At 44.6% G+C, this 22,957-nt stretch overlaps 1 protein-coding gene across 4 annotated transcripts in view; it reads left to right on the top strand.

The window, feature by feature from the left end:
* The window catches only part of ABCA12 (ATP binding cassette subfamily A member 12), a 101,315-nt gene extending 78,708 nt beyond the window's left edge, over positions 1-22,607 (top strand). For 3 of the 4 annotated variants that reach the window (XM_048952429.1, XM_048952427.1, XM_048952428.1), the window contains 20 exons: positions 282-534; positions 1,710-1,796; positions 2,505-2,598; positions 4,089-4,216; positions 5,141-5,228; positions 6,530-6,635; positions 9,095-9,149; positions 9,515-9,692; positions 11,336-11,451; positions 12,026-12,185; positions 13,484-13,752; positions 14,376-14,586; positions 15,866-15,975; positions 16,531-16,675; positions 16,818-16,952; positions 18,848-18,951; positions 19,212-19,304; positions 19,751-19,856; positions 20,363-20,500; positions 21,736-22,520. In XM_048952429.1, coding sequence (XP_048808386.1) covers positions 282-534; positions 1,710-1,796; positions 2,505-2,598; positions 4,089-4,216; positions 5,141-5,228; positions 6,530-6,635; positions 9,095-9,149; positions 9,515-9,692; positions 11,336-11,451; positions 12,026-12,185; positions 13,484-13,752; positions 14,376-14,586; positions 15,866-15,975; positions 16,531-16,675; positions 16,818-16,952; positions 18,848-18,951; positions 19,212-19,304; positions 19,751-19,856; positions 20,363-20,500; positions 21,736-21,855 — 2,696 coding nt within the window. In that variant the 3' untranslated portion in view covers positions 21,856-22,520. The other variant, XR_007378441.1, reaches the window with a different exon arrangement.
* Positions 22,608-22,957: the final 350 nt, after the last annotated feature.

Below are 22,957 nucleotides of genomic sequence, written 5' to 3'. Positions count from 1 at the left end.
AACTTCTTGTATCTGGAAGTCTCCTTTTGTCTTGCAGGATGTCAAAATGTGCATGCTACGTGTGTGCATTTGAAATCAAGCAAAAAACTGGTGTTATGTGTTGTTACTTGAGCCAAAACCTGACTTCTGTCCAAATGGGGTACAGTCCAGCTTACTAGTTTTGATTTTTCCATCTGAAAAGGAGAACAGGCAGCCAAAGTAACTCCCAAGTTCCAGTGAGCATCAGTTCTCTGCATGTCATGAATACTGATCCGTGGCAAAATGTGTTCTTTTGTACCCAGATCAGCTCCTGATCAGATCTAAGAGCCTGCAGGGTTTACCATTGCTGCTTAAGAAGACATCAGCTTTATTCATTAAGAGATTCCACCATACCCGGCGCGATGTGCGAGGCTTCATTGCTCAGGTCATCCTCCCAGTCCTCTTTGTGATGGCAGCAATGGGACTTGGAACGCTGAGGACTAAGGAGACCGAATACCCGGAGCTGATTCTTTCCCCCTCTCTGTATGGCACATCAGATCAGGCAGACTTCTTTGGGTGAGTGGTGTTCCTTTTCAGCCTTCAACCCATCAAGGCCCAGTTCTTCTATCAGGATTGTTCCTCAGCAGGTACAGCAGAAAGGTGTTGTGCAGACAACGCAGTGATAAAATCCTCTTCCTAGGGGTATCACTTGGAGAGATGGCTCGGCTCACACCAGCAATCAGAAAGCTTTAGAAAAGCAATCTGTAAGCTGGAATTAATTGTGAAATATGTGAGAAATACTCTTTGTTGTGTTTGCCATTGGAGCCATCTGTCCCTGTGACATCCATCCTGCCTCAAAATGGTTTTTAAAAAGTGTTCAATCTTCCCCAATCTGAAATGGAGGTGCAGCATTAGTTGGGTCCAACACTGCAGCTATAGGATCAAGTTCCATCTATCCTGTGATCTGTCTGATTGCCTCTCTGTCAGTACAGGAAGATGTGCTGCTGTCCTGTCCAGGACTCACTAGTCCAAGGCATGCAGTGAACGGAAGGGCATGATTAACACATCACCACTTACTGATTTAACTGTGCTTAAATATCTGGTTACCATAATGAATACAGTCTGTATCATTCTGGTTTCATGAGGTAAACTGCGTTTCTCCAGTGGTTCTTTAGAAAGCAATATGAAATCCATCTCTAATGTTGTTACAAATCACCCGTCTGCTGTCAGATGTTCTTTCCTGGGACTGCTCATGCCTTTCTGCTTCAGTACTGCTGGATGGGCAGATGAGCCACGTGTCTCTGAGTCCTCTGTTCCTAAGGCTCCCTGCTTCTCCTGGTAGATCACTGCAGGGGAGACAAATGCATTTTCCTGAATGACCTAAAGCGAATGGACTTCACTGGTGCCAGAACTGATTGAGATGAGGAGTCATGTCTGGAAATGTCTGTGGATCCTTTTTCCATGGAAACAGAGTTTTTGATTGTTCAGAAGTTTCTCTGTATGTGGCTTTGATCTGGAGGCAGTGAGTCACAGGGGTAGGTGTGCAACTATAGGCAATGAGCAGCTCTTTTAAACCTGTGTGTCTGCCCTCATGTGCTGCGTGGACTGAAGTAGTTTGCAGGGCTAGCACCAGGACATTTATTTAGCATCCTAAATAAATCCCATTTCTTTCAGACATCTTTCCTCTGCTCAGTGGTGATGGAAATACCCTGAACATTTTCCTTTTTGTTTTTTTGTTTGTTAAATTGTAGGAATTTCAATGAAACAACAAATGCTTTAGTTGCTTCGATGCTTTCTTTCCCTGGGACAGATAACACATGCATGAACGAAAGCAATTCGTAAGTACTTCTTGTCTTTTTATTTCCCATTTAAATCCTGAGTCTGCAAGAGAATTGATGTCACTCCATTAGCCACCAGACCTCTTTCCATCCTTGATTGTCTGCAGAATTTTCATACGTGGATGCCGGAGGAAAAATGTTTCTTGCCTCTTTCCAGACCGACTTACAGATTCTTTAAGCACGCTACAGATATCTAAGCAGCCTTTGGCAGGCTGGTGCAAGCTTGCTCTGCTCATAGCTACATTCTCAGCATAGCTATTATTCATAAGTCAAAGCTGTCCTATGAGGACTGGACTGTTTGGGGCTCTGAGGATGAATTTTCAATAGTAACACAATCCAGAGCAGGTTATGTACTCAAGTGTGCCTCACATCAGCACGCAAATGTTTATGCTGAGTATTTGTAGAGGCTGCTGTCAGTATGGCCCATTGCAGCACTTTCTGTCCCCTATTTCTGTATTGGAAGATGATTTTGGCTTTGGCCAACCGCTGCGGGAATGAAAGCAGTGTCTGGGTTCTTTCTAATCAGCTGGATGAATCCAGACAAGGGGAACTGTGCTGAGGGTTCTCCACCAAATCAGTGGGAGGACAGGTATTTCCAGAGCAGGCAAAAGGAGGTTTCCTTTTCTGCTGAAGCTTCTTACTGCCATCTTAGTAGCATATGCACTTCTGGCTATAGAGACCTTCAGAGGAGAATGTGTTCATTTTCAGGCAGTGTTTAAATGAAGACATGCTTGGCCCATGGATCACCACTGGAGACCCCTCAACAAAGTATTCTGCCTGCAACTGCACCGATGGCATCCAGGTAATTGGAATAAACCCAAAAGAGAGGGAGTTTGGTGGGAAACCAGCAAGTTGGGAATGGGGGATCTGTGGGAACTTGGTATTCAAAATCCCATCTGTCCCTTTCTGGTCGTGTTGATTTTGTACTTTGGATAATGACAGAGCTTGGGGACAGGAAAGGAAACAGTAACCTCAGAAGATTTGCATGCTCATATATCTGCCTTGCTCACCTCTGTAGGAAAAGACTTAATGGTGTTTTTGAATGTTGTATGATTGTCCCACTTAGCAGAGGTGAGTGTATATTCAAGAGGAAAATTGCATTTTATACAGCACTGTCATTATATGAAAGCACAGCTATTACTGCTAGAATTTAACTGTATGCAAAGTCTACTGGATCCATCTGCTTTTGCACCATTCCACGTTACGAATAGTAGTGATTAACAATATTAGTTATTTGCCTTGCAGTAGTACATTCAGGACCAGATATGGGTCCTGCTGAGCTCCATGTCTTTAGATGCACAGGGGGGAAAGGCAGATTCTGACTAAAAAAAGTTAGAACTTAATGTGTCCAGTTTAGGTTGATCTCTCCTCCCCACAGTGCTGTTCACCTGTCTTCAGCTTTATTCCAGAAAGAAACCAAACTCCAGGCACAGCATGATACTGTTTGTAAGATAAAGCATGTACTTAGTCAGAAGTTCCTAGACATGTCTTCAAGCACAGCTATTTTATGCACTTTACTGGGCATGTACTTAATTTCACATCGTTAGAAGTACTGGCATCAATTCTCTCTTAAGTCAGGGTAACGTTCAAAGCTGATTCTCACCTCTAGCAGGCACAGGCAGGTGTTCCTCAGCATGAAGGCAGCTGTTTTGTGTATTCTGATGTAGAGTTTTGAACAGATACACAATAGGGGAGGCCAGGATTTTTGTTATGGATGAGCTGAAGGAAGCAGCCAGCATGCTGTCCAGTGGAGGACGTTTCAACCTTATGAAGCAGTCAGTGCAATTTTGACCCTCAGTGTGTTAAATTATATATTCGGGACCAATCCAAGGTTTCTCTGAAGCTTTGAAAAATATTTCCAATGACTGACAGTAAAGTTAAAATGTAAAGCGTAGCTGCTGTGAAATGCAAGGTGAGAGTTTGAGGCCACCGTGGAGTTTTGTGCTCCGTGAGCTGTTTTGCCTTCAGTGCAGTCACTGCAGCTCTGCTAAAAGGGATCAGAGTTAATTCAGGAAAAATCTTCCTGCCTAGCATGAAGCACATTTCAAGGTCTTGCTAATGTCAGTGAATCTGAAGTGTAGACTGAAGCAAAGGTTGTTTTGAAGCACCTCTCTAAATACACCGAGAACAGCACGCTGGGTTGGATGCTGTGCGTCTTGGCCCTGTGGTTTCTATAAGCACTGGTCCCGGGACCAGAATGTCACCGTTGTCAGCTCTCAGCCCTGTCCTGCTGTGTGAGCTTTACAGATAAAGCACAATCACTGATGTCTTTGTTCCCTTGTCTCCTCTCAGACGTGCCCACAGAAGAACTATACCCCCCCTCACAGAAGGACCTTCTCTACACGAATGCTTTATAACGTTACAGGGCACAACGTGGAGAGCTACATTCTGGCAACCACCAAAGACTTCCTGCAGAAACGGTATGGCATGCATCTCCATTCTTTCTCTTAACTGCACTACGAGCATCCTTTTAGACTTATATCCCTGTACTTAAAGAGGGGATGGTGTAGGCAAGGCTTAGCAGAACCCCTTTGCTGATAGCTTCTGTGAATCTAGTGGAAGGAGGTAAAATGCACTAGAAGCATAGAGTTAAAGGTTTTCACTAAGTGCTCTGCTTGATCATAGCAGAGAGCACCTGGGGATAACATGTCAGTCACCCAATGAGCTGGTGGCTGGGGCTGTAGATGGGCTTTTGTCTGGCTCAGAAATGTTTCTGAAGAGGAAAATCTGACACAGCCTGTCATGAGGTAAAAAACCCTGGGGAGAGATTCTCCTCTAGGTTTAATTGTCTGGAGAGTCTTGGTGTGCACTTCACTTAAACAACTTAAACAAATGCCCGTGTTGGATGGAGGTTAGAATTGAAGTGTTTTCTTGCACAATGGGGCTGTTAGAACTATTATTGTGTCTGGAGCCTGCAATGCAGCTGCACAGCATGTTGTAGGGCAAAAATAGCCTGCCATTGAGGTTGTCAGGGAATACGTTCACCTGTCCATTGATTTAACCTGAGCTGCTCATCTTCTGGAAAAGAAGCAATCATCTTGTTTCAGTGTAGTAAGTAAGCATCTCCAAAATACTTCTCAAATTGAGGCAGTTTTGTGATAACACTGCTGAGTTTGTTTCCCTTGTTTTCTCCAGATATGGGCTCCTGCAGCAGTGTTGGCTTGGCATATCTCACGCCATGTAGTGTGATAAGTTCTTCTCTTTCAAGTCAGTCTACAATTGAGACTATGGTGACATGCAGTGCATGTATGCCTCTGAGGAGCCCATGCTAACATACACCAGCCACGCTGTTACAGCTTCTGGGTGAACATAACAGTGCATTTCCCTCTGGATTTTTCATTCAGGTATGGTGGCTGGAGTTTTGGGATGCCTTTGACGAGAGATCTCCAGTTTGATATCAAGCCAGTGCCCCCCAGCAGAACACTGACTAAGGTAACTCACTTCCACTGGAGTGATGTTGAGTTTGGGGATGTTTTAGAAGAGAGAGGGAAAACATCTGAAATCTTGCAGCTTGGCATGGGAGAGATGACTTTCAGTTCATTTTCTCTCCTCTTCCTGTTCTTCTTTATTGGTCTGACTTCTCTTGCGGATAGGAAACAATTTTTCTGCTGTCATAATTTTATTACCCAGATGTGAAAAGATTGGTTCGTGGCACCTTTATCTCATGGGAGAACGTATGTAGCTTTGCTAGGGCTGGCTTGTACATTCTGATTTACCCATTTCTCTGTTTCTGCTCAGTGAAAATGTTGTAACACATCAGCATTAAAGGCGCCAAGGCTGAAATCTGAGGTAGGAGAGAGTTGCAGATGAGTTCCTGTTGTTTCCATGCTAAACTTAGCTTACCTGGAAAGTGTTCCTGCAAAAGCAGTGCTGTTCTCAGAGGTGTTCCCAGTCAAAGGGAATTACAGGAATCATTGCTTATTGTTTTGCTGATGCTCAGAGCTCATGTAATCAATTTTCAATTGTTTTCACCCCTTCAATTCTAGATCTGAAAGCTCTTGCTATTTGCTAATCAAGTGTCAGATTAGAAACCTGAAACTTTGGTAGCACTGGAAGCAAGGCTGACTTCCAGCCCCCTCTTTCTTTAGCAGTACTTGCTCTGCTAGGGTAAGAAGAATAAAGTCACTGAGCATGTAGAACTTGGGGATATACAAAGGTGGGTGCTGTGGGCTGTATTGAAGCCTGTAATCTTAATAGCCTAAGCCTTTTGTGCTTTGGAAGTAATTTACACCTCTAATCCGGATGCTGCAAGTTGTTCCTAAAGAGGGTAAATCCCCACAAAGTGCATCTCCTCTGGTCTGCAAGACCCTCAGTCCTTGCAGTTTATCGTGGTTTTGGCAAAAAGTGATCATGACTATAGGAAGGGCTGTTGCTGAATGAGAAGAGCAGTGTTTTCTGCCCTAAAACAATCTGGTCCCACTTGCTTTCAAGGGAAGCTGATGTTTGATAGAAAAGAAACTACATATCTGTGCTTTTATATCACATATCCAGTTAGTTCTTTTCCTCTCCCTCGGAAGGCAAATGAAGCTGATGGGACTGCTCATGTTTTAAATGAAATGTGCTTTTATACTCATTTGGTACCTGATGTGGTTTAATCATGGGACTTGAGCTCGTAGAGCTTATGTCTTGAGATAACAGCTACGGGCTGATTCATTTGTGCAAGAAGAACAAAGCAAAATGTTATCAGTCACAATTTATCTCCCAGTTTGCTTCAATTTCTCTGTCGTGTGCAGGTGTGGTATAATCCCGAAGGTTATCACAGCCTTCCAGCCTATCTGAACAGCTTGAACAACTTCATTCTTCGAGCTAATCTGCCAAAAAATGAGAGTTCCAGATATGGTAGGTGTCCCTTCACATGAACAGGTAATTTCTCCCTACTGGGGGGGGCTTCAGTGAGGTCGTTCTTTAAAACTCCATATTATGCAGATTCCTTTAAAAACAGCACTGAGAAACATGAATAAATCATTTATTTCATTTGTCTTTGTCAAAGACCCTAGGGAGCTGGAGAGGGAAGACCCCTGCTCCTGTGTAAAACGCTTGCTTCATCCAAAAAATGTCAACAGTTGCTATTTGATTTATTGCTTCTCGTCGTGGTACTTTTGATTGCTGCCTCTTATTTATGCATAGAAAGGCTCCCTCAGATTGTTTGCAGAATGCCCCCCTGATTTCCTGTGACAAATGCTGCCCTTCCGGCCACACTTCGGCCATGCCAACCCCCTCACCTGGGATGTTCCAGGTGGCAATGAGATAGCTGAGTGTCTCTTTGCTCATAAAAGTAATATTCCTCAGTGATCTGAATTTGACTACAATGGAAAAGGCATCTGCTGAAGCTTTGAGCGCTATGCCACGAATTCAAGACGCTGCAGAATGCTGATTACAAGTCCAAGCAGTGCATTTCTCTCCCCACCTCTGCGTATTGATGCACTGCAGCTCCCCTCACAACAAGCAAAAGCAGCACCTTGGCTCCACAACCATCCTATGAATAAAGGCTGGTGCCTTTGAGACTCACAGGGTGCTCTCGAGGTCAGGAGGTTCAAGCTTGTCTGTATGCAGTGGCAAAGCTGCAGTCCCTGCCAGCGTGCAGAGACAGGAGCTTCCAGCAGCAGGAGCATCCCAAAGCAGCTGAATTATTAAGCAGCGATGCTCACCCCACCTCTGAATTCCCAGCGCATGCAGTAGTGGGAGCAAAGCTTATGTGAACAGTCAGAAAGTTTTCACAGGGAAAGTTTGGTACCAGCAAAACAGCAATTTTCAACGGGAAAGAACAGCAGCAGTTTTTATTCCATCTGTCGTGCTGTGTATGCGTGTTGGTTTGGTTGGTTGTTTTTTTCCTTTTCTGAATGAAATGCTTAGTAGTAAACGACCAGGCAGATAATTCTCCACTTCCCACTAATGATCCAATTCATAGAATGGGGGAAATAAAATGAATGGATGAGGATAGCTCCCCTGGGGTAGTGTAAATCCAGTTTGAAATACAATTGAACAGACGGTCTGCGTGGTATGTCCCTGGCAGCTAAATCTATTTGTTGTTGTGACAAATAAATGACAGTTTAAGAAGCACTGAAAAGGCCAGATAAAAGCGTGTTGTCATTTCAGCAGTTTGAAAGAGGTGCCAGTCCTGCTTCAGTACATTTGACTTAGCATATCTTTAAAAAAGAAAAAAAATACATAAAGAGCTTTTTACCCTGTCACTAAGCAAGTCATAATAGCTTTTGACTTTCGTATATTGTGCTTTCTCTTCTCTCAATCCCAACCAACAAAAAGAGAGTAAGCATTGAAATGGAAATTCTGACTTCTAGCCTAAGCTTCAGCACAGGAAAATGGCTTTATAGTGAAGCATTAGCAGATTAGACAGACGGTATCTTTCTTTCTCCCTCTTTTAGAGAAGGAAAACATTTCCTGGCTGTTTGTGGGGCTCTATCAGCAGCCTCAGATTTTAATTCCATTTTGCTGATGACAAGGCTGAGGATTTTTTCCTCCATGGAATGTATTTCCTAAGGAATCTTCCCTTTCGAATCTATTTGCTTGGTTTGGCACCTGGTTGGCTACAACTGCAGTCTGCTCTTTGCTGGCCCTCGTGCCAGAGCGTTCTGTTTTAGGGTAAACAATCCCAAATACTCCCTCCTTGTGCAGCTGCCAAAAGTCAGGCACCAGGAGAGTTTAAATTTCAGAGTTGCTATGTCCTAGCAAATCATTTTTGGGATTTTATAGCAGCTTGAGGTTCCCCAGCACCCCCTGAGAACTGAGGAATTTATTTAGGTGCCTAAATCCAGATGGAGAACCTGATTTTTAGGCATAAAATTTATCTTAAACCCTTTCCCAAGTGTGACCGAGGCTCTGGACTTCGCTGGAGGTTGGAACTGTCCCATCAGGGCCCCCCAGCTTCCTCCCTGTAATAGTTTTTATGGGCACTGAAGAAAGCAATTGCCACTAGTTCCTTTGGACAAACTGTTTTTCTTGGTTTGTTCCAGCTGCATAAGACAAAATTGTTCTCCTCACTGTCGAAGCATTCTTGCTGAAGTGAATGATATATAGCCCTTAAAGTTGGGCAGGTGCAGAAGCAAGGCCTAGGGTTTGAATTTCATAGCTGCTGAGCATCACAGTGGAATCATAGGAAGATGGAGCCTCTCAAAATGCTGCCCAAGGTCACACTGCAGTTATAGAGCAAAAAGAGATTTGGTCTGTTTGGTCTGGTTTCTTCTCTATTCAGTCTTCTGTATTACTGTCAACCTCAAGAACTGAGGAAAGAAACTTTAAGCCAGCTACTTTTAACATTTATTTTCTTTTTGGTTTTGTAGGTATTTTCTTATCAGCTCACCCATATCCTGGAGGACAGAGTCAAGAACAAGTAATGTAAGAAGATTCATTCGGCTGATGCCTGAATTGTTCAGCTTCAAAAGAAGCAAGCCTGCTTCCTGGAAACCACTAAGCAGCCTAAATTACTAAATATCTCCCTCCAAATGTGAAAACTGCTCTCATCTTGCCTTCCTTGCCTTTATGCATGAGCGGCACTCTGTATGCCACAGGGTGTTTCTTTTTAGGGTGTTTTTTGTGGGATCCTTCATGAATCTGGGGGTGACTTTTTTCCTAGGCATAATAACCAACAAAGGACACTGGAACAGATTCAGGTCCTTTATGCTTCTAAGCTCTAACCAACTCAACAAGGGAAGCCGACCGCCTCGACTCACCATGTGTATCTTTCTCTACTTTCTCCCCAGGCTCAACAGCTTACTTGATATCATAGTTTCAATGTCTGTTCTGGTTGGCTACTCCATCACAACAGCAAGCTTCGTGCTCTACGTAGTAAAAGAACATCAAACCAAAGCCAAGCAACTGCAGCATATTTCAGGCATTGGGATGACAAGCTACTGGGTGACAAACTTCGTTTATGATCTGGTAAATAATTCAAACTCTTAAATGCATCCGGAGTGGCATTCAGCAGCAGGAGGGGGAAAAAGTTCTTTATTTAAAGTTGGTTGACTAGGCTTATTAATATTATCACTACCAAGAGTGTTATGTAGTAATTGTTCTCAGAGGCACTGAAGACGATTAAATGTGAACCGCAACACTGGATTTTGCTAAGCAAAGGCATTCCTTCTCTCTTGAGTGTATGCAAAACACTCAGCACATTTATATGAGAGCAGCACAGAACAGGCCAGGGCTTGATTTCGACTTTATCATGCAAGCAGCAAGCAGCTTTTTTGTTAGCTTGCAGGACTGCGTGAGTTGTCAGGTGGGTTTTATGCATCTGGGGTAAACCCTGCGACCATGGGGAATGACATTAGCAGACATCTCACAGCTGACAGTCCTCTACTTGGCAAAATGCATTGCTTAGTTGAATGCTCTATCAATTGTAAATGTCTTTAAGGCAGGAAGGATACTTGTGTAGCTCTGTGCCTTCCAGGTAATGAGCAGGTTGCTTTCTAGAGTGCTGCACTGTGCTGTATAGATTTACTACCACGTTCCTAGAGATAGCTGAGCTCCTCAGCGCTGTACTGCATCTTGCGGCATAGACATGCCCTTGTACTCTGAATTTTAGTCTCCTTGTGGCAAAGAGGGTTAATAGCACTGCTGGAAAGCATCACACACACAGTATCTGTAGACTGAAGTGCTTTGTGTCTTAAGAACTATCTTTGGTGCATGATGTCAAACCCTCACAAAGCTAGAGATCTGCAAGTGCAGGACTATTTCTGCTCACGAGCTTTGGCACTGCCATCTGTGCTGTGATGGTGATCAGCTCCACATACCCTATGAGTTTCCATCAGTGCAGTTCTGTTCTGCTAAAATCCCAGCGACAGCATCGATTTCTGAAAACAGGAATTCTGCAAGTGTATCTGAGTGGCCAGCCCCTCTTTGATGCAGCCAGAGCTAAGGGCTGAAATCCCTGGGGTCTGTCAGCCATGGCCACAGTCTGGCTTGGCACAGCCTCCTTGAGTCATGACAAAGGGGCTGGAGAATGGGACAGGTGTGCTTGTGCTTCCCTGATCCAAACCTTGCTCCAGCACTGCATATTTGTAAATCAGCCTGTGGAAGAATCCCCGGAGTCCTTGCCACAATCAGTATTCAGCAGGCTGAAACTAATCCAGCACTCTCAGCAACTTGATATTTCTCAGTGAATCCCCACCAGGAAATTCTGTTAAATCCCAAAGCTGAGAAAAAGAGGAACCTCTTGAGGCAGACGCATGGTAGGTCTATAGCTTGACTCAACTCTGGGGAGACTGGATTTACAGAGAGCAATGAACTGGCCTGTCTGCAAGGTAACAGAAAACCCAAAGGGTATTTTTCCATTTAGGTCTGTTTTTCCTCTTTTTTTTCTCTCCTTATGATTATTTTTTCTTTTGTTTTTTAAACAAAACTCAGCCTATTCAAATAGGCTTCAAATGTAAGACTTCCTAAATAAGACTGAGTCACTTACCTGTATTTAGTTTCCTTTAGCTACACCAGTGGGACCCAATTCAGATTTTACTGCTTCTGTATCATTCTAGAAAAATTCTGAAGAATTATTGTCCTAATAACATATTTGTAATATCTTTCTGCAGGTACTTTTTATGATCCCTATTGGACTCTCGATAGGAGTTATTTCATCCTTCCAGATACCAGCATTCTGCAACAACAATAACTTACTGGCAGTATTTCTTCTGTTGCTACTCTTTGGGTAAGTGTGAAGCAATTTAAATATCAGAGTGAGGAACTGGATATTGCAGGCTGTGATTTGGGATCCAACAGAGGAATAAGCGGGCTTTCTTCTTCAGTGCCAACTTAGCAAGAGGTGACTCCTTCCAGGAACAGAGTGAGCTAAGCTGCTGTCGTGCCTGCAAGATCTTTGTGAGGATACAAAACATTCCAGCTCACAGTGACAGCTCAGGCTGTAAGCAGATATTTACTGAACTGTTGTGAACTTTTGAGATGCAACCAGGGGAAAACAAACCAACCAAAAAAAAACCAACAAAAAAACCCAGGAAAATTCTGGAAAACTTAGCAAAATTGTTTCCCTGACTTTAAGTCCTCCAGGCCCAGCCTATCTGCTTTCAGTCAGGGCTGCGTATCATGAACTTCTCTCAGTTCTAACTGATATCAAGCCATTTGTCCTCCATTAAGTTCCTGTACTATAGGAATCTAGTCATTTGCCAGGACAGAACTGTTAAGTTGTCTGAGGACTTTAGTTATTGGTTTTCAATTACTCTTTGAGTTACTGTTCAATTGCTCTTTATGCCGTTGGGGATTTATAGGTATGCAACATTTTCATGGATGTACTTGCTGGCTGGAGTCTTCAAGGAGACTGGAATGGCCTTCATCGTTTATGTCTGTGTCAACTTGTTCTTTGGCATCAATACCATCATTACACACTCCGTTGTGTTTCTGCTCTCCCAGGAAAAAGCTACAGACCAGGTAGGAACCCCAACGGTACCAAGCCTTGAGCGAAACAACAGGAGGCTTCTTGTTGAGTTCGGTGGGTTTGATCAGGTCCTTAGCAGCTTTCTGGTCAACCAAGCAGAGGACAGGAGTTGCAGACTACAGGGTTGACAGGGTCTGAGTCACATACAAATCCTGTTTGTTTGTGTAGATCTGTTCCCCCAGCCAAGATGAGCATGGTGGTGACAGAGGGAAGAATACAACAAGAGAGGACAAAAACTGCCCTTGCTGAGAAAGGCAGGAAGGTGTGGATGTCTGATAGGAGGTTGATGGAACTTAAACTATAGCTCCATTCTTGCAGTACAAACTTGAGAGTGACAACTAGATTTCATTGCGTTGAGTGTCAAGTGCGCTGCGTTAAGCCCAGCGGTGGCTGCCTGTCATCTCGATCCATAATGCAATCACCTTCTCCCTGCAAGGATAAAAAACGACCCTGAGACAGTGATGATTCCCAGATGTCAAGCCTTGTCTTAAATAGAGATATCCCAGGGAATCAGTGGAATAAAATGCAAAGTGTTCACCTTACCCGTAGTTATTGTTGTTGTTTTTTAAAGAAAGGGCACTTGCTTTGTAAAACAAGAGCTCTGTTGGATTTTGCTGTGTAGCTAAGCAGCCCCCTAGATTTTAGGGATGTAAGAATATGATCTGCCTTTATCCCTCTGTGCCCCAGAGGCAGGGAGTCAGTCTGTCCCCATACAAATGTGCAGCCCTTCCACTTTGCTGTGTGCGCTAGTCCTTTCTTCTGCTGGAGATGTAAGAGCACATAGCTGGGAGACTGCACTCGGCTGCTTTGCCACGAATTAACTGGAAAAGCCTTTATGTCTATGAGAGCCAGATCTTGAGTTTTATGGGGATGTTTGTCTGAGAAAAATGGTTAGGACAGCGCTCCAGAGGAGCAGAGCTGGAGAGCAGGCAGTACTCTGCAGTGGGTTGATGCAGTGATGCTAATTTCGGGCAGCTGCAGGACTCAGCTCTGGCTCACGAGTGGGTTTCTGGCTGCTGCATGCTCTAGGCTCCTGCAACAGGAGCTGGATGCTACTTACTATGGGTGATCACAGCCTGCGAGTTGCCTCTTGACTTTTCTGACCTTGTGTCTGCGAAATGAGCTGTCTCTAGAGCTCTTTGCTCTCAATTTATCTCTGCTCTGAGACACAAGCAAATCCCAATGTAATTGTTACACTTCAGTTCCATAGTGAAACCTATGAATTTATTCCATGAATAAAAACAGTGACTCTGCTCTTGTGGTGTTGCTTTTTCTTTTCTTTTTCCCCCAGGGCTTGCGTGATCTAGCTGAAAACTTAAGGCACGCCTTCCTTCTGTTCCCACAATTTTGCTTTGGCTACGGCTTGATCGAACTGTCGCAGGATCAGGCACTGCTGGGCTTCTTGAAAGCCTACGGTGTGGACTACCCTGACAAAACCTTTGAACTGGACAAGACCACGTCCAAGCTGCTTGCCATGTTTATCCAGGGCACCGTGTTTTTTGCCATTCGTCTGACAGTTCATGATGGGATGATTCAGAAGGTCTGGAACAGCACACTGGAGTAAGTAACATCTGGAGTACCTAGATGAGAACGGGCCGAGCCATCACTCACTGTGTTCTTTCTGGGTAGTCACACACCATCACTGTCCACTGTGAAGCCCATGTATTTCCCAGACATTCTGCAAACACAAAAGAATTTTCCTCTGGCAGCAATGCTGGCACCTTCCAGTAATGAGGATGTCTGCTCATTATGTGTGTGCTACCAGAGTCCCTTGTTAGTCCTTGCTGGCTCAGGCTGTTGTCCCTGTTTCAGGCCCCTGGCTTTGGTGGACTGGTGTTCAGCTGGCTGCTGAGAGGAGTCAGCTCATTGAGAGCCTCTTCTTTTCTCCATTGAGAAGCAAGAACCTGTCCCTGGCTCTGTGAGTGCATTCACAAGGCAGAGCCTGCTCCAGCTCAGAATGTTTGCTGAATAAGAGGAAAAACTAGGCATAAAGGGAACACTGGGTTTTCTTGAATTCCCTGAAAAGATTAAGTAGGAAAAGAGAATAGAAACTGCAAGCCTGTGTATGTTTGCACACCTTGGAATCTCACAAGAAGGCTCCTCAGTACCCCAAACATACAGACCTACTGCTGTCTGTGACTGCTAAATGATAATGCCATAATAACCCTATTTCCTCCCCTTAGGTTCCTGTTTGACAGAGTGCATGGCAAAGCTCCACTCCTGCTGTCTGTGACTGAAGAAGATGGGGATGTTCAGGCAGAGAGGGTCCGAGTAGAGTCTGGCAAAGCTGACTTTGATGTGGTACTGCTTCAGAACCTCACAAAGATCTACCACCTTCCTCACAAACGCATTGTGGCTGTGAAAAACATCAGCCTGGGGATTCCTGCTGGAGAGGTAAGCAAGTTGGTTAAAGCTATGGGGAGAGACACTGGGGCAGGTCCAGAGTCCCACCAGCATCTTCTCCCCGGTTGTTGCCACTGTCCCAGCGTGGCTGGAATGGTTTGTTCCGCTCTGGCTTCTTCCTTCCTTCGCCTTGCACTTTTCATATATATTAATTCTTGGGGTTGCAGTAGCAAATAAAGGTTGCTGGTGGATTTTGATCACTCACATAGGAGAAAAGAAAAGATGGGAGCACATGGAGCATCTCTGAGACCCAGAGGAAAGTTTATAGGGCCTGTGGAGACCAGATCCTATCTCAGGCTGTGAAACTGAATAGTGGGAAGGCTTGGAAGTACTCCTGAGTATCACTGAGCCACAGGGTATATGAAAAGACTTACAGAGCTGGGCAGGAGGACAGCAGCCACATGTGAGCAGTGTGATCACTGAACTTTTTGGCAGACGATTTCTCCAAACCACAATTGACAGTGAGGCTTCTGACTCCTGGCAAAAGTCATCCCAGCACTGATGGGGCTTGGGGTGCCATTCCCCATCTGTCACCAGAGGCCATGGCCCTGTGCACAGCTACTGTTTGTGCACAGACCTGAGGTGGGGGATGAACCCTGGATGGATGCCCTGCCTCTGGTCGGGTCCCAGCACACAAGGATTTTCAAAGCAGCTGATCTGTGTTAATGATATCAAAATAATAGTAATTATCAGCACAGTGGTGATTGCTTACGTGACACGCTGTTGTGTATCTTCGGCCCTAGCAATAAAATATGGATTTTAGCATGAGATACTGAACTGCACTACAGGGAGCCAGTTGTTAATCTTATTAATGTAGTGCATTAGTGAGATTATTTGACGAAAATCTTGTGTCACGTTAAGGTTTTACCAATGACAGAACAAACCTCACTCACCTCATTCCTATGAATAGCTCTGTTCCTGTCAATGGGAGGCTGGCACAAATGAGGTGAGCGGGATTTGGCCTGTCAGGCCAGCTCACTGTGAGAATGCACCTCACAGTAAAAGAAATGACTCCATTAGAGACACGTCCTTGATTCTTCACCATATTAGACAAACGGTCCTAATATACGCTGCAGTATATTGTACCATAAAAAACCTCCATGATAATGTTTGTATGCTCCAAGTATCTCTGCTGCTCTTGCAATTTATCTTGCTCAAGAGGCCAGAGAAAAGAAGTGACAAGCTGCACTGAGCACTCATCTCAGTGCGGTATTTTTGCATTATAAATACAAGCATGGTTGCATTTCTACCTTTCTGTCTCATAACCCAGTGCTTTGGCTTGCTTGGTGTGAATGGAGCTGGGAAGACAACCATCTTTAAGATGCTGACAGGAGATATCGGAGCATCCAGCGGAAGGTTGCGGGTCCAGGATCATTCTGGGTATGCAAGATGTGATTTCAGGGGAAGGCACATAAGCTAACCAGCCCAGCAATGGTTTATAAGGCTGGATGGCAAAGAAAAGGAAATATGAAAGTTTGAAACAAATTCGAATGTTCAAAACAGCGAAAATAAATAAGACAGGGAATGTAACCCTTTGAAGATGGCACAGTTTCTTCATTAGGGTTTGCATTTGCTGTCATACCTTTGCTGTACTCAGTGGTGTTTCTTTCACTTCATTCGCTACAAATGGGATCAGACACAAATCCACAGATCTCCCTCTTCTGGAGACGAGGACTCATCTCCAAGCATTCTTTAACAGGAATAGGCTTGGTGGCAGCTGTGCTGTCTGAAAGGCTGATGGAAATTGGAGAATAACATACTAGACAATGTGGCTCACAAATACAGTTCTTTGCAGAGCTGAGGGCCTAAACATTGAAGATCTGCAAATTCTTAGCATTTTCCTTCAAGGCTTGGGGAGGGGGTAGGAAGCAGGAGATTCCAGAGTGCATTGGCAATTTGGTCTGTTTGAAATGTCTCGCTTAATTCCTTACAAAGGTCCTTGAATGACATCACCGAGGCACACTGGTCTCTCTTTGGCTACTGTCCTCAAGAAGATGCCTTAGATGACTTGCTGACAGTGGAAGAGCACATGTATTACTATGCTAGACTCCATGGCATCCCAGAGAGAGAAATCAAAGGAGTAAGTAACACCAAGGCCTGACTTGAAGCATTTTCTCGTTGTCAGGAGCCTTTACATTGATTTAACTAGTCCATCAATGTATATGTATACTGGTAATTAATTCCTGGACTCTGTTGTGAAATCAGTACTCTTCCACCCCTAGATCGTGCTTCAGCTTCTCCACAGACTGAATCTGATGGCCTACAAAGACAGAGTCACCTCTATGTGCAGTTACGGCACCAACAGAAAACTGTCAACTGCTCTGGCTCTCATTGGGAATCCATCTATTCTGCTGCTGGTGAGAAATGGGGGCCTTGATGGGTGAAAGCTGAGCAGGTCTCCAGTGTCCCTGCAGGGGAACACTTGAACGGTCTTTCTAGACACAGGCTGCAGGACACTCCCCAAGTATTCATACTGAATAAAGTAGCCTGACAGCATGTACATCAAAGGAAAGCTTAGATTCCAGCATACAGATTTGATTTTCCAGCAGGTAGAAGGAGGTGATCATCCCCCTCTTCTCAGCTCTTCCTCTTAGGAAGAAGTTTTTCACCCAGAGGGTGGTGAGGCACTGGCACAGGTTGCCCAAGGAGGCTGTGGATGCCCCATCCTTGCAGGCATTCAAGGCCAGGCTGGATGTGGCTCTGGGCAGCCTGGGCTGCTGGTTGGTGACCTGCACACAGCAGGGGGTTGGAACCAGATGAGCACTGTGGTCCTTTTCAACCCAGGCCATTCTATGATTCTGTGTTACATTTTCCCTGAGATCATAAAGAGCAGTGAATACCATTTTCTGTGTTAGAATCTTTCAGAGGTCAAAAGTAGATCTTCTGTTTGCCAGTTAAATTTTCCTTGTTCCCAGCTCTTTCTTGATTTAGTGCTTTGGATAAATTTTTTAGTGCTCCTGCATAGTCTTGCAAAAAGAATTAGCAGCCAAGGCTGCAATGGGAGACCAAAGGAGCAACTTTCAATATTAGAACATAAACCTTTTTTTTTCTAGATCTGGCTTCCCCATTTTTCTTTCCCTTTGAACTTTTAAGTTCTTCCATGAGATATACCATTGCTAAAGTATACTTTCATTTGAGTTCTTCCACTTGCTGTATTTTAAATGCGGAGAACTGTGGGGTGCAGTTGACACACCCAAGGGATGGAATGCCATCCAGAGGTGGAGCAGTGGGCCTAGATGAAGCTCATGAGGTTCAACAAATCGAAAAACAGCAAGGTTTTGTACCTGAGTCATGGCAAGAGAAGGCCTCTGAGGAGCGTCCTGTCAGTGTCTAAATGGGGGCTACAGGAAAGAAGAGGACAGACTCTTTAGAGAGACTGCTTTGATAGGAAAAGGGGAAATGGTTTTCAACTCAAAGAGGGGAAATTTAGGTTGGGTGTAAGGAAGAAGTCTTTTACAATGAGGGCAGTGAGGCACTGGCACAGGTTGTCCAGAGAGGTGGTGGATGCTCCATCCCTGGAGGCACCCAAGGTCAGGCTGGATGGGGCTCTGAGCACCTGATGGAGCTGTAGGTGTCCCTGTTCACTGCAGGGAGGCTGGGCTAAATGAACTTCAAAGGTCCCTTGTTACTCTTAAGAATTCTATGATTGCATTCAATATTTCTAGATATGTTCAGTGCTCTAAGAGCAGTGTTAAATAGGATGCTTAGTGAATATAAGCCTTCCTTGCTCTTGTATCTTGCCCAGCTGTTCTGTGGCCAGAAGTGATCAGACCAGCCATTTGATAACTTCTGTGACATGCAAAATCTGAATAAAAAGAGAAGGTGGGGAAATTTTCTCTCTGTTGACTGCTGCACGAACCAAGCTGTTTGTTTCTGCCTCATATAGTACAGTACCCTTACCAATAACAATCCGGCCATCAGAAACCAGCTAACAATTTCATCAGCAATGCACAAAGTAGAAGGCAATATATTGTCTTTGATCTCTGGCTCATTTTCTCTATCAGTGGAGAAGTGGAACACTTGCTCTGTCAGGATATGAGAGAAGCAGAATGCAGGTTCGCCTGGGAATCAAATGCTTGTTGGTTGCTTCTTGTTTGAGACTCTACTTCTGGTGTGTGTGGAAATGGAAAGCACCAGGATACAAAATGCACAGTAGGGTTGATCTTAGGTGGTGTTATCAGAGCCACTCGGTTCTTGTAAGGAATCCACAGGAGGTTGGGAGTTCCCACTGCAACCTTGTCTTTCCCAATAGGATGAACCGAGCTCCGGCATGGATCCAAATGCTAAACGCCACCTTTGGAAAATCATCAGTGAGGAAGTGCAGAACAAATGCTCCGTGATACTCACATCTCACAGGTAGGGCTGGTTTGGCTTCCTTTTCAGTTTCAGGGTCTTCAAGAGATATGAAGAGGTCCATCCTTCAAATCCTTGCTGATCCTGAGAGAATTTCAAGGCACTGGGCCGTGACAGCTGTGTGGGGTTAGGGTTGGATGGGGACACCCACATAGACCCACTCTACCCTGAGGAAGATGCAGTGTTGTTCTCTGATCACCAAAATAATTGCTTTCTGTATGCCTTCTCGATGACTTATTAGAGTTTCTCTGTTGGTTTTTCAGCATGGAAGAATGCGAAGCCCTCTGTACCAGGCTGGCAATTATGGTGAATGGGAGTTTTCAGTGCATTGGCTCTTTGCAGCATATCAAGAGCAGGTCTGTAAAATGTTCTCACTCCGCTTCTACTGATTGGCATTTGGAGTTACTACCACAGCTCAGAGGGCTCAGGACATGAGACCTTTGTTAACAAGGCATCAAAATAAGGAGTTTTCTGTTTTATGTTCTTTACTGTACCACTGAAATTCATTTAACTAATATGCTTTTTGCTCTCTCACAGCCTTTTCTCCAAGAGATGTGTTTTCCAAAGTAATTCACTGTTGAAAATGTAAAGTGCGTGTTAGGGTTGAGCTTTGATTTTGTTAGTTATCACAACAGCCCAGTTCCTTATTGAGTTTCACTCCAGGTTAACAACCCTGACCCCATTCAAGCTGCACTCTGCCTGCATTAGATTTCCCTGAAGAGGCCGTGCAGCACTCTCAAGGGATTTTCTTTATCTGTTTCTCTTTCTTACTGTGTTAATTGTGGTTTTCCTTATCTCTTAGGTTTGGAAGAGGATTCACTGTGAAGATGCACTTAAATAGCAGCACAGTTGGCACAGAGACACTGACAGAGTTCATGAAGTCACACTTCCCAAATACGTGCCTGAAGGTAAGCAGGACAATTGCATTCAAGGAAGTCCTTCCACATTAACCAGGAGTATCTTGCAAGATAGATGTCTTGTAACTTGCTGTCCATATAGATCCATGCTCTTAAAATGTAAGAAATTCATGCACATGCACTTGTTACAGCTATCAGCAGCATTGCCCAAGGGTTGGATTATCCAAGTTCCTTGATGCCTTAAATAACCTCAGCCAAGCAGCTGCAGCAATCTTGTAAGGCAGCTGTTTGGTGACCCTCTGCACCTCTGAATGGTTCCACTGAAGCCTGGACTGTATGCAGATGCACTTTATATTAGTAATTAGATGGTCACTGATCAACTGCAAACAGTAGTATTTTCACCTTTAGGAACCAGAGGACAGAAGGCATGCTCTGTCTTTTAAATTCTCCCCTGGTTTAGCTCCTTTGTGCTTTCATCTTCAGCCAGACAGCCAGTGAGGCAGCTTGCTCTTCACAGGCAGCCTCCTAACTCTACCCCATCGTTGTTGTTTCTGCAGGATCGTCATTTCAACATGGTGGAGTACCATGTTCCAGTCTCAGCAGGAGGGGTAGCAAATATATTTGATCTCCTGGAAGCCAGCAAAGAAACCTTCAAAATCAGGCACTTCTCAGTGAGTCAGACAACGCTAGAGGAGGTAAGGATGTGTGGCCATCCATTTTGAACCGTTAACAGGGGAGTGAGCAGACTGATGGTTGCACATAATGGACTGCTGCACACAATAGACTACATTTTAAAGGGATTTCCATCCATATTCCTCCTGGGGATACTTTATCAGTACTATTGCCTCCAGATAGCCATGCTGGCACTGGGAAAACGCACAGAGTGCTGCCTGTCACATAAAAGATCTGTTCTTCCTTGTGGGTGCTGATTTCAGCAGTCTCAAGGATGAAGATGAAGGGCAGGATTATGAATCATCCCGCAGCTCAATGCTAGGCATCCTGGTGACAGATTTTTCCTGACAATCAGGGAAATTTGCTTGATTTTGTTCTTTCCTGTGCTGTATTTGGATTGTAAGTTCATGGAGCATTACTCCAAACCTAGCTTTCATGGCATGTTCCTATCATTGTCCCTTGGAACAACATTCCCACTGGCATCTGAACCTTGTAGAAAATGCTTCAGATGAAGGGATTCATAAGGATTTATCCAGAAGAGAGCAGTCTGTTGAGCATCAGTATCTGATCTGTTAGGTCTGCCCCAGAGACAGGAGTTAGAAAACAAGCCCTGTAATCCTATGAATTGAGCAGATATGGGGGACAAGAGATATCCTCAATATTGTTTAATGAGGGCAGTAGTTGTGAGAGAAACCAGCTGACAAACAGCAGGAATCCCCAAGTCATGTTTTGTGAGAGGACGGCACGGATTTTGTGTATGCAAATGTGACTGTAGTGCTTCAGTAAGAATATTTTATGTATTCATTAGATACTGTTCAAACAGACTGTTATGTGTGATTATATGTACCTACCTATATAATATGCTGCTGCGCCCGCATAGATGTCAATTATATATAGACAGATAGGTTTATAAAGTAATAATATAGATGTCTTGCACTGTAATCAAAATGAACTACCACACGGGGGTATTATCTCACTAGTATTTTGAAACATGAGCTGCAGGACAATTAGGTTCTGCAGGGACATCTACCTTTGCATTCCCAGGCGTCCGTTCAGCAGTACAGGAGTATGCATCCACTGACTTAGGTTAAGCCAGAAGAACCCCACAACATTTGCAGTTCTCAAATGCAGTGCGAATCTGTTCCTGAGCGCTCTCTCCAGGCTCAGCCAAATGTACAGCCATTCCTCTGTTGTTATTCATTCACATTATCAGCTCTTTGCACTGTCACATGCTGAATGTTGTCCTTTAAACTTACAGGTTTTCATCGACTTTGCTAAAGATCAAGCAGATCCTGATGGCACGGATGCTGGTCCTGATGTGACATCGGACAGCTCTGACACCTGTAGCCAAGCTAGCACCATAAGCTCCATCTACTGAAAGGGCACTACCACAAGGCATCCCAGGAGCTGGGGAAAAAGCCTCCTGACCCCTCTCTGGGTTCTTCCAGTTACTTCTTGTTTTCTGTGACTCTAGGATGGTAGGCATAAAAAGTCACGACTACTTAAAGTACTTTTTTGATACGCACTTATTTTGTTACTAGGAATGCGGTAGGCACTTAAGGCTGGCATTTGGTTACAAGTCACACTGATCTTTTCACAGGTTGTCTTTTTTTTTCTCCCCAGTTCTAGCTGTATGATGGATTTTACACCTGTGAGGATTTAGTTGTCATCACCTGCTCCTGCTGGCTATGGCCATTTGCTTACAGGAGAAATGGCCTTGATGGAGCAGAGGAGCTGCTGGCAGTGCAGGGTGTTTGACAGAGCAGCAGCCCTGTGGCTGCCCTCTGAAAGCCCACGCTCTCCTTCTTGCTCTGCAACAAACTTTCTGTTGCTCAGTTGAGAGGCTCCCCACCTGTGAAATAGGGCTCAGGGCGCTGCCCTGCTCACAGGGGTGTTGTGAAGGTGTAGGTGTTGTGTACTGAGTTGCGTATGCCATTGGTGGGGCCATCTTTGGTGATGACATAAAGCTCTTCTGTATGTGTGGGTGATGTCAGTACAAATATAACTATTTTGAAAGTCAGCGCTTCCACTGATTTCGGTTTATTCCAGCCCTCCATGACACGCAGAATAGGCCCTCAGCTCCCAGGCAGCTCTTGGTACCCCTTGGAAGACCACTCCACCAAAGCTGCCCGTTTCTCCTTTTGGCTGGTGCTCAGGGCTTCTCCACGGTGGCAGAAGAACAGTGTGAAACAGCTGTCCTTGTTACATTTGAGCCAAGGGAAACTGTAGAAGGAAGCTGCAATGCCACATGTTTCTCATCCCGATCACAAGAGCAGCGTTAGCAGTTCAGCTCCCGTGTGATGCGAAGGCTTGCTGAGATAATCGCACAAGGAACAGGCGCTGTAAGCACCAAGGCTGTTCAGGATTTTACAGTGGGATGCAGAAGTTGAGAGTTTAGCTACTGCGAGGAGGTCATGCTTTCTCCTTCATCTCGGTGTAAACTTCTTGCTGATAGCAGGAGGAGTTTTCCTATGAATTGA

This window comes from Lagopus muta, chromosome 8 (genome assembly GCF_023343835.1).
Source record: "Lagopus muta isolate bLagMut1 chromosome 8, bLagMut1 primary, whole genome shotgun sequence".
Classification (NCBI taxonomy): Eukaryota; Metazoa; Chordata; class Aves; order Galliformes; family Phasianidae; genus Lagopus; species Lagopus muta.
This window is presented reverse-complemented; position numbering and strand designations above follow the sequence as displayed.